General features: G+C 36.0%; 1 protein-coding gene across 1 annotated transcript in view; it reads left to right on the top strand.

Moving 5' to 3' along the window:
• Nucleotides 1-14,310, top strand: part of NUP35 (nucleoporin 35) — a 46,088-nt gene that overhangs the window by 8,679 nt on the left and 23,099 nt on the right. The window contains exons 2-4 of the mRNA XM_043998594.1: nucleotides 3,573-3,743; nucleotides 5,246-5,373; nucleotides 12,214-12,274. Coding sequence (XP_043854529.1) covers nucleotides 3,573-3,743; nucleotides 5,246-5,373; nucleotides 12,214-12,274 — 360 coding nt within the window. The remainder of the gene's footprint in view (nucleotides 1-3,572; nucleotides 3,744-5,245; nucleotides 5,374-12,213; nucleotides 12,275-14,310) is intronic.

Below are 14,310 nucleotides of genomic sequence, written 5' to 3'. Positions count from 1 at the left end.
GCCAGGGAAGTCAGGAGGTAGAAATGTAGCATTCTAGGTATGGGGGAAAGCTAGAGAAAATGTTCTGAGCTAAGAAATGTAGTGTCTTAATCAGGGATGGTGGAAAGAATTTATTCCAATTTTTTTTCTTTTGCACGTTTCCCCATCTTTCTGTCTGTTTTTTTTTTAGCTTAGTCCTTAAATACTCTTGGGATGACTTTGCTTAGTTGTATCTTAGTTAAGTTTTCTTCAAATTGTGTTTTCCCTTCATTGCTGCTTGATGTTTTGTGAGTGTGAGGATGGTGGGGAGTAGAGGATGGGGGCTTGGGGATAGGAGATAGAATAAGGAGGAAAGGGGTTTGAAAGTAGTGTGATATTGAACTTGTTGGCTCTAGAGTCAGCATTGGGAAAGGGAGAAAAGTAAAGTCCAAGGATAGGTAAGAATGAGGCTTGGAGGTTTGAAGTGATGAGAGTGAAGAATAGGTTGTGGTGGGGTGGGTGTGGGGGCACTGAAACATAGGGAGAGATATAATTGGTAGGAGTTATGGTCTGATAGGTATGTGAGGGTTTTTTTTTTAAATCTTTATCAAAGGCCTTTATTTATACATTCGAGCAAGAATGGGCCAACTCCCAAATGGAAATGGCCAAGGTAGTGAGTTTTTGCTCTAGGAAGTTAAACATTTATGGGTAATGGTAAACATCCAGGGTGTGACCATTCTTGTGTGTGGCTGAGGTGGAGTGGAGGAGTAGCTGGTTTTGAGATTGAGGAACTGGGAGGTTGAGGGTATTTGAGTAACTGGGAGATTAGGGTGTTTGAGAGAACTTCAGCATTTCTCTTAAAACCTATTACAAGGGCAGCTAGGTGGTACAGTGGATAAAGCACACGCCCGGAGGACCTGAATTCAAATTTGGCCTCAGGCACTTGACACTTACTAGCTGTATGACCCTGGGCAAATCACTTAACCCTCATTGCCCCCCCAACCCCTCCCCCCACCCCCCCCAACAAACAAAACAACCCGAACCCTATTACAAATGGAGGAGCTGAAGTGGAGAGGGAAATAGTGAGCCAGTTGAATCATATTAAATAAGTTAGAGTTTATAGATTGTCTGAAAACTATGATTTTTAGTATCCTTTGCCTCCTTTTCTACAACTGCCACTATGATTATAGAAGCAGAAGGGTGCCACACAGAACTGAGGGCCATTTTTTCTTTTCTTTCATGAATGAATGTGTTACTTGGCAAAGAATTCATCACTAAGTTGGCTAGCCTTCTAGTAGTGAGCTTCTCTATCCTTAGCTAGGTTAGTCCTTAGAAAGCAGACACTGTGTATTCTTGGCACAGACAAGTTTTTTTCTACATGGTAGAAAGTGCTAGAACATGGGTTCTAGGGGCATGGCTCTCATAGGTGAACTTTAACCCATCTTTCCAGGCCTCCATCTTATTTTCTGGTCACCAGCTTCAACCACGTTGCTTAATGCAACTTTCTTCCCTTGCCTGTTCTCCCTCTAACCATGCCAGTTTCCCTTTATGTGTGGTCTTCCTTTATTTTCCCCAGTTCATCAAATATGAATTCATTTTCCTAATATGCTATTTATTTTTTACATTCTTTAAAAAAAACATTTTAAGTCCAAAATTCCTTCCCACCAACCTCTCCCTCACTCATCGCAAAGGCAAGTAATGATATCACCATCTTTTAAAACATTTTTTTCATTTTTTGTTGTTAATATTTTATTTTTTCCAATTGCACGTGAAGATAGTTTTCAATATTAATTTTAAAAAAAAATTTTTTAGTGAGGCAATTGGGGTCAAGTGACCCGCCCAGGTCACACAGCTAGTAAGTGTCAAGTGTCTGAGGCTGGTTCTGAACTCAGGTACTCCTGACTCCAGGGCCGGTGCTCCATCCACTGTGCCACCTAGCTGCCCCCAATATTCATTTTTGTAAGATTTTGAGTTCCAAATTTTTCTTCCTCTCTTCCTTCCCTTTCCCCTTCTGAAGCCAGCAAGCAATCTGATATAAGTTATACATTACAATCATGTTAAACATATTTCTACATTAGTCATGTTGTGAGAGAAGAATCAGAACAAAAAGGAAAAACTACGAGAAAGAAGAAAAAAAAACAACAAAAAAGGTGAAACTACTATGCTTCAATCTGCATTCTTTTTCTGGCTATGGAGAGCATTTTCCATCATGAGTCTTTTGGAATTGTCTTGGGTCATTGTATTGCTGAGAAGACATGGGATCTTTCTTATTTAGAATGTAAGCTCCTTGAAGACAGGAGATATTTTGCTTGCTTGTATTTGTGTCCCCAGAGCTTAGCACAGTACCTCACATGTATAAGTGCTTAATATATGCTCTGGCTATCCACCTATCTTTATAATTGCTTTTGAAAACTTGTTAGCTTTATAGATATACATGCATATGTGCATGTATGTATTAGTATTATCTCTATGCCATGATGAAGCATTGGAGTAGGAATTTAGGACAGCAAGAATACAGTTTTAATATGAAAGTCTCAATAATTTTTGAAATCATGCCAAATATCTTTTTCTATATGTGTTTGTATGAGCATGTGTTTGTATATATGTATAGTATATATGTTAAAGATCACATGTGTACATTGTACCTTTAAGATAATAACTCATACATATTTACATCATTCTTAACATTTTTGGGACTGAAAATCCAAAACCTTATTTTCATTGGTGCAAAAATTAGTTCTCTTTTCAAATATCCATCCATTACTACTCATCTTAGCATATGTTATTGATGTGACCATTTAGTTAGAAAAATCTCCCATCTCTCTGTACAGTATTTTGGCCAGTAGTGAGATGTTACTTAACTCCTTTATTTAATATGATTCATTCAACAACATTTAAGTACCAAAAGTGAATTGGGGGGAGGGGAGGAGGGATTGTCTTTTATTAGTCTAGAATGTTTCAAAAATCAATTTCATTATTTTAAAACTTTTTGACCTTTTCTATAGTTTTGCCAGATTTTTGCTGTTTTATACTCTTTTAAGGAAGAATTTGGTTGCATTATTATTATGTACACCATTAGATTATTGGCAAAGAATTGACAGTTTTTAATGTTTTGTGTTTATCTTGTCACATAACATAATATTAATGAAAAATGTAATTATGCACACATAAGCTGGTATTTTATGTGTTTGGGGGAAATGGTAGGAGTTAACTCTTTAGAAGAATTGTCTAATTTGATAGGAGTTTGTATATAAATGTCAATTATTACATCATTCCTTGTAGGATTATTGTAATATGTAAAATGTCAGCCCTTACAGCTATTCGATATTTAAATGCTATTAGATATTACATATTTATTTGATATTTAGAATGCTATTTTTATTTAGTAAGGAAACCGTGTTTCCTTAGATTCAGAGTATGTCACAGACTTTGAATTTATCTATCTGTAGTTCACTTGTGCGTGTTTTATAAGCAAAGCTTTAATAAGATAATTTTTATGTAATTAAAAAAATAAACATTAATTTAAAACTTTGGTTAAATTCTCAAATTCTTTAGATCATTTGTGGTGATGATTAGATATATTTTGTTAATTTTGTTTTTATGTAACAATTTAGGAGCTGAACCAATGATGCTGGGTTCACCTACTTCTCCCAAGCCAGGAGTGAATGCACAGTTCTTACCTGGTTTTTTAATGGGAGATTTACCAGCTCCAGTCACTCCACAACCTCGATCTTTCAGTGGCCCTTCTGTGGGGGTTATGGAAATGAGATCTCCTTTACTTGCAGGTTGGTAATTATTTAAGACAATTTTAAGAATAAATATGAAAAAAGAGAATAAATATGATGTGCTTGCCAGAGTTAAAAAAATTATATTCATAAGGATCATTTTAGTAATATTTAAGACATTCTCTAATCTAACCCCTCCAGTTCAACTGTTCAATAGTTACAATGTCCCAAAGAGGTTTAGTGGTTTGCTTAAATTTGCACAGCTAATACAGAGAAAAACTGATTCCAATTTTGCTGGTATCTGGCATCTCAACCAGTGTTTTCTCTACTAAACCTTGTTGGGAAGGAACTGGAACTGTGGATAGAGAATTCTAAGTGAATAACTTTCCTTAACAATTGCAGCTGAGTACTTGTTGAGAGGTTAGAGTAATTAATTTGCCCAGGGTCACAAAACCATTATGGATGTATCTGAGGTAGGACTTGAACTGCCTGGTCTGCCTGGCTTTGAGGCATTATGTCACACTGTATTGTGCCACACTGCTTCTTTACAAACATTATGGCTGGGTTTCTCCTTTCCTCATTATAAACATTTATTACTTTTTAAAAAAAAAGTGTAGTTTTAATTGTAAATTCCAAGATTTACTGGTTGTGCAGATAAAACTGAATGCTGAATTATGGCAAACACAAACTACTGTAATTGAACAAACCGCTCATTAAAAATGTGCATATATTTAACATCAATTGAATGTCAATTTAAATGTCTTGGTTTAATATCTGAGAAGGGAAATATCAAGTCAAAATAAATATAATTTGAACATCTGCTGATGTGCATTCTTTTTCTAACCAGTGAGTTAATCTCACATTCTCACATATAGGGTGTTCACAAAATGAGCCATTCTACAACTTATGGGGAAGACATTTATGCAGAGTTTGCAGCTTTAGGTATAGCACTTTCCATTTAAATGTAGCATGACAAACAAATCCTTTAAAGAAAATAAGTTCTGTGTTTCCCTCTTTGGGGTAGTAAAATTTGATATTTGCAAAAGAGTTGTCTTAACATTTGTGAGCTGACAAATTTTCTTACAGGCCTGGTACAGTTTTAATTTGCAGAGATAAACATTTATACTTTTTATTAGTGGGCATTAAAAAAAAACCCTAAGGTTTTTTTTGAAGTGATTGATAATAGTATATAGTTATCCCATCCACATTGTAGGGGTTAGGGATGTGGTGCTTGTGTGAACTGGAAAATGCGTAAAATTATTTGGCCCTCTCTTCGTGCTATAGATGAAGTCTGAATTTTTTCTTTTTCTTTTATGGTGTGTTTACAGTACCTAATTGTAAAATTTGGGCTAAGTATTTGGTCACAGGCTATATGTAGGTCAATGTTAAATAAATAAAAATAAAAATACTGCTTAAAACTTCCCCCCAAAATCCCATTTATAGTATTTTCTTATGACAACCCATGTTATATTGAAACCTCAATGGGGAAAGTTGCAATTTGGAAAGGATACGTGTACTTGACAATTCCTATCACATCTTCCCTTTTTTGAATTTATTGTTAGGTGGATCTCCACCTCAACCAGTTGTGCCATCTCATAAAGATAAAAGTGGTGCTCCACCAGTTAGAAGTATCTATGATGAAATTTCCAGTCCAGGACTTGGATCAACTCCTTTATCTTCAAGAAGACAGGTGAGTAATAATGTTGGGTCATTAATGCTGTTAAGAATTGATTGTAATGGTTCCGAAACATGAATATAATAGCTAAAAAATTCTTAATACAATTAAGAGATATTTGAAGGGCATATGTATTTGTATATGAATATTGAAAAACTTTTAAAATAACTTTTATTTTTTTATTTTACTTAAGGGGAGCAGTGCTAGACCTATTAGGTACTCAATAAATACAAATGAATTTTTTTTTCTAATGATAATCTACCCAGTATAGAAATAGGATACTGTTGTATGCTATACCACTTAAATTGTTTCTAATATGATAGTCATATTTCCTTACCTCCTATATGGAAAACATTGTGTTCAGGTCCTGGAGAAAATACAAAGAGTACAAAATAGTCCCTTCTCTCAAGGTGCTTATATTTACTCCCACAGGTTTAATTATCATTTTTTGCAGAAGATTCTCAGATCGATTTGTCTAGCTCTAAGCTCTCACTTGACCTCCAGTCTTGCATCTCTAACTGCTGCTTGGATTATCTAGAACTAGATTGTCCTTGTAGACATTTTAAACTCCAGATGTCCAAAACTGAATTCGTTATCTTTCCCCTATAAAGCTTTTCCTCTTCCTAACTTCCATATTACTCTTGAGGGTCTGGTCACCCAAGCAACCAACTCAGACGTCTTCCTCATTTCCTTTCAACTTTCTAACCCGCTCCCATCCAATCAGTTGCCAAATCCTGTTGATTCTGTCTTCATAAGATCTCTCATTTACCCCCTTTTCTCTTCTTATATTTGCCACCACCCTGATGTTAGTCCTCATCACTCCACACTTAGATCATTATAATAGTCTGCTGGTTGATCTCCCTGCCTCAAGTCTCTTTCCACTCTAGTCCATTCTCTACTTAAGATATCAAAGTGATCTTCCTCAAGCACAAATCTGACCATGTTACTGCCCTATTCATTCAATTCCAGTGACTCTTTTATACTGTTAAATATGTGATCCTCTGTTTGGCTTTTAAAGTCCTTCATAACCTGACCCTTTCTCTCTTTCTGGTCTTTCTATACTTTGCTTCCCACTGCTTACTCTCCTCCACTGTAGTGACCTTTTTTCCCTTCAAACAGGACAAGGCATTCTATCCTCCTGAGTATTTTCACTGGCTGTATCCCATAGCTGTTATGTTTTCCTCATCTTTCTCTCCTAACTTCTTTGAAGTTCCACTTTTGCAGAAAGCCTTTCCTGGTCCTCCTTAATGCTAGTGCCTTTACTCTGAGATTGTCTCCAGTTTTTCCTGTGTATTAATTTTGTCCAGACTTTGCATGCTGTTTCTCCCTCGTAGATTGTGAGCTCCTTGAGGGCAGAGACTACTTTTGCTTTTCCTTTTATCCCCAGTGATTAGCACAATGCTTGGCATATACCCAGTAAGCCCTTAACAACTGCTTGTTGACTTGACTTACTCTCCTTAGGGGAGGTGATAGTTATATACATCATTGGATCATAGATCTAAAATTGGAAGAGAGTACTGAGGCCATCAAGTCAAACACCTTCATTTTGAAAAAGAGAGTACTGAGGCCCAGGGAAGGTAAGTCATGATTTGCCCAAGGTTTCACAACAGGAAACATCAAAGATAGGATTTGAATCCATCTGGATCCTGTGAGTCAGTGTTCTTTTCATTGTATTATGCTACTTCAGAAACTACAATACTGTATTCTCAAGAATATTGAATCACAGAATATTCTGTGATTACAAGAAAGATAAAGTACTTGAAGACTGTCACCATGGTATTGTGTAAAGGATGCTGGACTTTGACTCAGGAGAGATTTCTTCTGTGGGATGCTGAGCAAGTCATTTAACCTTTATGAGCCTCAGTTTTCTCATCTTTAAAGTGAGGGTAATGATACAGTACACAGGGGCAGCTAGATGGAACAGTGGATAGAGCACTGGCCCTGGAGTCAGGAGGACCTGAGTTCAAATCCAGCCTCAGACATTTGACACTTACTAACTGTGTCACCCTGGGCAAGTCACTTATCCCCAATTCCCCTCCCCCCCCAATACAGTACCCAGTGTATAGGGTTATTTTGGCAACACTTTATAAATCTTAAATGCTTTATAGAACACATTAATTTTAAAAAATCAATAAACATTCTTTTTATCTCCCTTTTTCCCCCTTTCCCTGAAGAGGGAAAAAAGAAAAACCAAAACCCTTAGAACAAATATTCATAGTTAAACAAATTCCAGTATTGTCATTGTCCAAAAATATCTCTTATTCTGCAATCTTCAGTCTGTCCTGTCTGTCAGGAAGTGAGTATAAGGATCATAGTCAGTTCCCTAGAATTGTGGTTTATCTTTTTATTGATCACAGTTCTTAGTGCTTAGCAGAATGCCTGGCATATAGTAGGTGCTTAATAAATATTTATTAAGTCTTTTATAGTTTATCTTTCTAATGCTGTTATATAAATTATTTTTTTTTCTTCTGCTTATTTCACACTGCATCAGTACACACAAGTTTTCCTAGGTTTCTATGAAACCATCCCTTCCATAATTTCTTATGTAACAGTAGCATCCCATTATATTCATATATCATGGTTCAGCCATTCCCAAGTTTATATATACCTTTTTAGTTTCCAGTTCTTTGTGACAATAAAAAGAACTACTATGAATATTTTTGTATATATGGGTCCTTTTCTTCTTTCTGTGATCTCTTTGGAGCATAGGTCTAGTAGTATTGCTAGGCAAAAAGATTTTGCACAGCTTAGTGACATCTTGTGAGTTAGTTCCAGATTGATTTCTAGAATGGCTAGACCAATTCACAGCTACATTAATGATGAATTAGTGTGTATATCCTTCTACATTCTTTGAAACAATTGTCATTTTCCTTTTTTTTGGTCATCATTGCCAATCTACTGAATGTGAGAGGAAACCTTGAAATTTAATTGCATTTCTCTAATTATTAGTGATATGGAGCATCTTGTCATTTGGTTGTTGATAACTCATATTTCTTCTTCTAAAAATTACCTATTGGACAATTATCTACTGGGGAATGATTCTTCTATGACAAGGTAATCTCTGAAATCTTCCAGTTTTTAGATTCTGGGCTTCTTTTACTAGGCCTACTTCAGTTATGTTCCAGTTATCTCTAATGCCTAAAGGAAAACCCAGAGAGATTATCCAGATGCAGAAATGGGCAGTACATCTTGGGAGCATTCTGTAAAGAATTCAGCTTGGATCATTTTGATCAAGAAACACAGGCTTCCTTCTGTTTTCAAAGAGAGACCTACTAGCTACTTCTTTATTTGTTTTTTGTTTTTTTTTTTAGTGAGGCAATTGGGGTTAAGTGACTTGCCCTAGGTCAAACAGCTAGTGAGTGTTAAGTGTCTGAGGCCGGATTTGAACTCAGGTCCTCCTGACTCCAGGGTTGGTGCTCTATCCACTGCGCCATTTAGCTGCTCCTAGCTACTTCTTTAGTGGATGAAGCCTCAACCAACTGAAGAAAGGAGAAACCACTGGTTATCTTTTCATAGGGAAATTCAAAGGAGCCAAAGAGAGGCTATGATATATTGTAATTCTTAGTATTTACTAGTCAAGAACATTTGAAGCTGTGGGCCTGGAGTTAACCTTATTTCTTTGCCCAAGTCTTCCCCAGCAGGCGACCTCATAGGACAATGTACTAAATCTTTCTGATCATGATGGTATCAGTTTTGAATTTAGGGATATCTAAGATTCAAGATGTTTGATCTGTTAAGAGCACAAATATTGTGTTACTTCTGCTTGAACACAAAAAAATCAAATGATAAGTAAGAAAGAATGTACAAGGGCACAAAACTATGGTGTGAAAACCTAAAAATAATTTAGAAATAATATACTTTTCAGTTCTGCATAATGTGTTATATTTCATTAATATTTATGTAGAATATTAATTCATTAATACTAATGTAGAATATATATCTCATTGTTCTTACTTTCCTATGGCTTGTGTGTGTGTCTCTGTATATCATTGTATCAATTTATCTAATTGTTCTTTGTTTGAGCCTATCTCTTTTTCATTCTGACCTCACAAATGTTTGTTTCTTTTCTATATAGACAAGTTAGATAGCTATACAAGCGAGATCATAAAGCAAGAGGCCCAATGAAAGAAGCCCAGAATCTAAAAACTGGAAGGCATCTCAGAGATCATTTTGTCCTTTAAGAATCATTCCCCAGTAGATAATTGGCCAACAGGTAATATTTAGAGGAAGAAGTATGATTTATCAACAACCAAATGACAAGATGCTCCATATCAGTAATAATCAGAGAAATGCACTATCTTCTTCCAGGACTACTATTCTAATTTACAGAGTTGAACTCTATTCATGGGGATTGTGTTTTGCCAAATTTTGGTTTGTGAATTACATATAGACTTTGCAGAGTTTCCTGGGTCTAGTTTCTTGACTAGATAAAATTTAGTTTCAGTATTATCAATTCATCATATCTTTGTATTAACTAACTAAGGGTTATAGTACTTGGACTTTTAGTCAACCAGGTAGGAACTGGGTCTTTCAAGGGGAGTTTTACTACTATCTACTTGTGTCTATTTTTATGAATCTTTGAGTTTTCTCTTAATTAGTGGATGGAGCGCTGATATTTGAAATCAGGATACTTACTTGCTTGTGGTTTTTTTGTTTGTTTGTTTGTTTTTGCAGGGCAATGAGGGTTAAGTGACTTGCCCAGGGTCACACAGCTAGTAGGTGTCAAGTGTCTGAGGCGGGATTTTAACTCAGGCCCTCCGGAATGGTGTTTTATCCACTGCACCACCTAGCTGCCCCTAGGATACTTACTTGAAAAACTATTTTGTATTCACATGTCTGTGTTTTTGTTTCCCTCTAATAATACAGTGTTAGTGTTCTGTGGGTAGGGGCTGTTTAATTTTTTTGTCTTTGTATCTTGGCATAGTAGGTGCTTAATAAATACTTATTGAACAGTAGTAAATGACTATAGTAATCTACTGTTTGATAAATCCAAAGATTCCAGCTTCTGGAATAAGAACTCAATATTTGACAAAAACTGCTGGGAAAACTGGAGGATAGTATGGTGGAAGCTAGGCATAGACCAACATTTTATACCACCAAAATAAGATCAAAATGGGTACATGATTTAGACATAAAGGGTGATACCATAAGTAAATTAGGAGAGGAAGGAATAGTTTACCTCTCAGATCTATCTATGGAGAGGAGAATTTATGAGCAGAACCAGGAGAACATTGTACACAGCAATAGCAACATTGTAAGATGATCAACTGTGCTAGATTTAGCTCTTCTTAGCAATACAGTGATCCAAGACAGTTCCAAGGGACTCGTGATGGAAAATGCTCTACATATCTTGAAAAAATCTGAATGCAGATAGAACCATTCGTTTTCCACTTTTGTTGTAGTTGTTGTTGTTGTTGTTTTTCTTTTTTAAGGTTTTTCCCTTTTCTGATTCTTCTTTCACAACATGACTAATGCAGAAATGTGTTTAATGTGATTTGTACATATATAACCTATATCAGATTGCTTTCGGTATTGGGGAGCAGGGAGAGAAGGGAAGGTGGGAGAAAAATTTGGAACTAAAAATCTTATGAAACAAATGTTGAAAACTATCTTTACATTTAACTGGAAAATAATAAATACTTTAATGATTAAAAAAATAAATGCTTGTTGAATGGATGGATGAATGAACGAATGGATTGTTATTATTCCTCCAGAATATATCCATCTGAGACCAGTTCATTATTAGGTGTGCCACAGAGCCATTTTTATGAATTTGTTATTTTGTAAACGCTTCAGTAATCAGTTTACTAAGGAGAAATAATTTTCATAAATATTTTCTAAAGATAAAAAAGTAGGTGTGTGGGCTAGTTGTTATTATTATCTTAATTGCAATTTTTCGCAGGTTTTTTTTTCCATCCTTCCCCCCCCTTTGAGAGAACTGAAGTATTTTCAAATTTGTGTATTTCTTTGGGGCGTACTTGCCAGTCCTTGTGCCAGTTTGATTTCTGGCTTTAAGGATTTAGGTGCTAAGAATAGGATGTATTGGTTTGTTGAGAATAGTTATAGCAATTCTGACAAATTTGTTGGATTTTCTTGTTTATTTATTGTCCTCCTGTCAGTTTCATATTTGAATGCCCTTGGGATGATGTGACTCAGATGGGCCAACTTTTCTGGGGCAGTGCTTATTTTTAATTTTTGTTATTTTAAGAGGTGATAATGCTTATAGCCTTCTACCATCTTCCTCTGGCCTGTTTTACAAATGAGTTTGTCATAAGCCCATATTACCCAACTTTTCAACTATCCTTTTGCTTGTCAAGACAAAGTGTTTGCTGGCCAAGGCAATTTCTGGGCTCTTTTGGCCTCATTACTGTCACTGTTTTATATTTGTTTACTAGTCACTGTTTTAGATATGTTAAACTTTTATAGGAAATGGTGATAAGGTTGATATTTTCCATTTCTGTTTTTTTAGTATCTACGTATTTGAAAAGGTTAGGTTAAAACTACTGTAGATATTTATAGTGTTGTCTTATTTAATTTGATGCTAATTTTTGACCTTTGCTTTAATTAACTGGTGGTTATACTACATACAGACCTGTGACTGAAAGGACTCTTACATTGGTAATCAGGTTTTTCCTTTCAGTATAGTCAATTTAATATTTATAATGTTCAATGCTTGCCATTTACTGTGCCTTCTGATTGTCTCTTGGAGGGAAATACTAGGTTAGAATATTCTGAGTTCTCTTTATATAGGCTTGTAATATAAATACCACCTTTCTGAAGTGAAGTATTCAGAACTTCTTTTAGATTATGAAAAAAACTTTGTCCCTTAACTTACCTACTTCTCTTTTAATGCAGACCAACATTTCAGTAATGCAGAGTCCCTTGGTTGGAGTTATGCCAGCTTCCCCAGGAACAGGTAAATATCTTCCTTACAATGAAAGGTCGATTCTGTTCCTTGAATTAAAGAATAGTGATGCTAGCAGACTTTCTCTTACATTCCAGACTTTGGTCATATCTTACAAATCAGTGTTATTTTATTTTTTATTTTTTTGCTTAGTGCAAAAGAATATGGGCCTTTTAAGGTAATTTTCCTTTGTCCCATGTTTGTATGTGTGATGAAACCAGTATTTGACTTGAATTTTTTAAAATTGAAATTAATCCATATACACACACACACACACACACACACACACACACACATATATTTCCTTTTTTCTTGGGAAGACTTCCTAGCTATAAGGGGAAGCTTTGACATAATGGAAAGGACATTACATTAGGAGACATGGATTCTTGTCCCTGCTCTATTACTAATGAGCTTCATTATTTTGGGCAAGTCATCTTATCCTCTCTGAGCCTCAGTTTCTTCATGTATTAAATGATAAGATTAGACTGGATAATTTCTAATTTCCATTCGAACTCTAAAATTCTATAAATCCATGAAATTTCATGATTTAGCAAGATAATGATATCCTCTTTGGTTGTGTATTGAAACTTGCATTTTTTTTTTTTTTTTACTTCAGGGAGATTGGTGATCTAGTAATCTTAACAACTAATCTTCAGATTTTTGAGATAGACTGATAGGGACTGGATAAGAATTTGGAAAAAGTTTGTGGTTTAACAAAAAGTCTTAAACCCCAAAGGAACTGAGCATTAAGGATTTCAGAGAATGTTAAGAGAATAGAAAATACCCTGGTATATTGGAAAGAGACTTAGTTTTGGAGTTGGGGGAATCCTTGGTTCAAATTCTGGCTCTTTTATTACCTATATGGCCTTGGCCATGTCATTATAAATTGCTGATCCTTCGTTTCCTTATCTATAAAATTATGGGGTTGGACTCGATTATCTTTAGATCTTTGTAATGTTCCTTTTAGTTTTAAATCCTGTCAGTCTGGGAGGTACCTAGGGTGAGGATTGGTCAGGCTTGACCTGGGTAAGTGTGCCTGCATGCTTCTTCTATGGGGTGTTGGAGAGTAGGTGGTTAATGGCAGTTGTTGGGCCTACATATATAGGGATATAGCAGGAATCATAGGTCTTACACTCAGATTTTGGCTGACTAGATAGTGGACGGGATAAGACACTAGAAGAGCTTGAAGCTTTTACTGGGAGGCTTTTATTGGGGTCAGGATGAGGCCATGTTGGGATTTGGATGGGATGAAGATGAAATGTGTCACTCTACATTGGGCAAGTAAATTGAAGAGAAAAGAAGAAAAGCTGTGTAATAGTAGCAGCACTGTTGATGGTATCACCCACCGAATTTGCTTGTGGCTGTGGGCACAGATAGTGTAGGTTGAGAACAGGTTTGGAACAGGAGGAAATGTGATATAGGGCCAGACTGGAACTCAGGAAGAACTGGATTCATATTATACCTCAAGCACTTACAAACCAAATGACCTTGTTAAGTCACTTCTCTTTTCTTTGTCTCACTTTTCTCATCTGTAATACAAGGGGTTGGATCCATTGACCTATAAGGTCTCTTCCACCTCTAAATCTACGATCCTATAACCCTGTTAAGGGGTCTGAGGTTTGAGACAGACTCAGGAGCATGTTTGAAAGTAGCTGGCATATCACTCTGAAAGTATGTTAGGTTAAAAAGCAACTCAGTGGTGCATTTCCAATTAGATGTGACAGTGATTTTTTTTCTTTTAATGGTGTTCAAGGCAAGTGTGGAAGTCCAAAATCAAAAGTCAGCAAAGTAAACTAATGCTAAGAGATTCTTTCCAGTACATTAACTTGTGCAGGATCTCTTAGCAGAGCTAGTTATCTCTGAAAGTATAAGAGTTGTGATAAAGAAAATATACAGATCCTGAAACAGCCACTTGGTGCCACCCCTGCTTCAGCAGCAAGCAAGACTTGACCCTCCCCCCACTCCCCCCTGCCCCCAAATGTGGGAAAGACACAGGCATAGGTGAACAAGCCTGTGGAAAAGCTGTATACATATTAGACTAGGAGGGA

This window comes from Dromiciops gliroides, chromosome 3 (genome assembly GCF_019393635.1).
Source record: "Dromiciops gliroides isolate mDroGli1 chromosome 3, mDroGli1.pri, whole genome shotgun sequence".
Lineage (NCBI taxonomy): Eukaryota > Metazoa > Chordata > Mammalia > Microbiotheria > Microbiotheriidae > Dromiciops > Dromiciops gliroides.
Note: the sequence above shows the minus strand (reverse complement) of the source record. Positions and strands in the feature narration are given on the sequence as shown.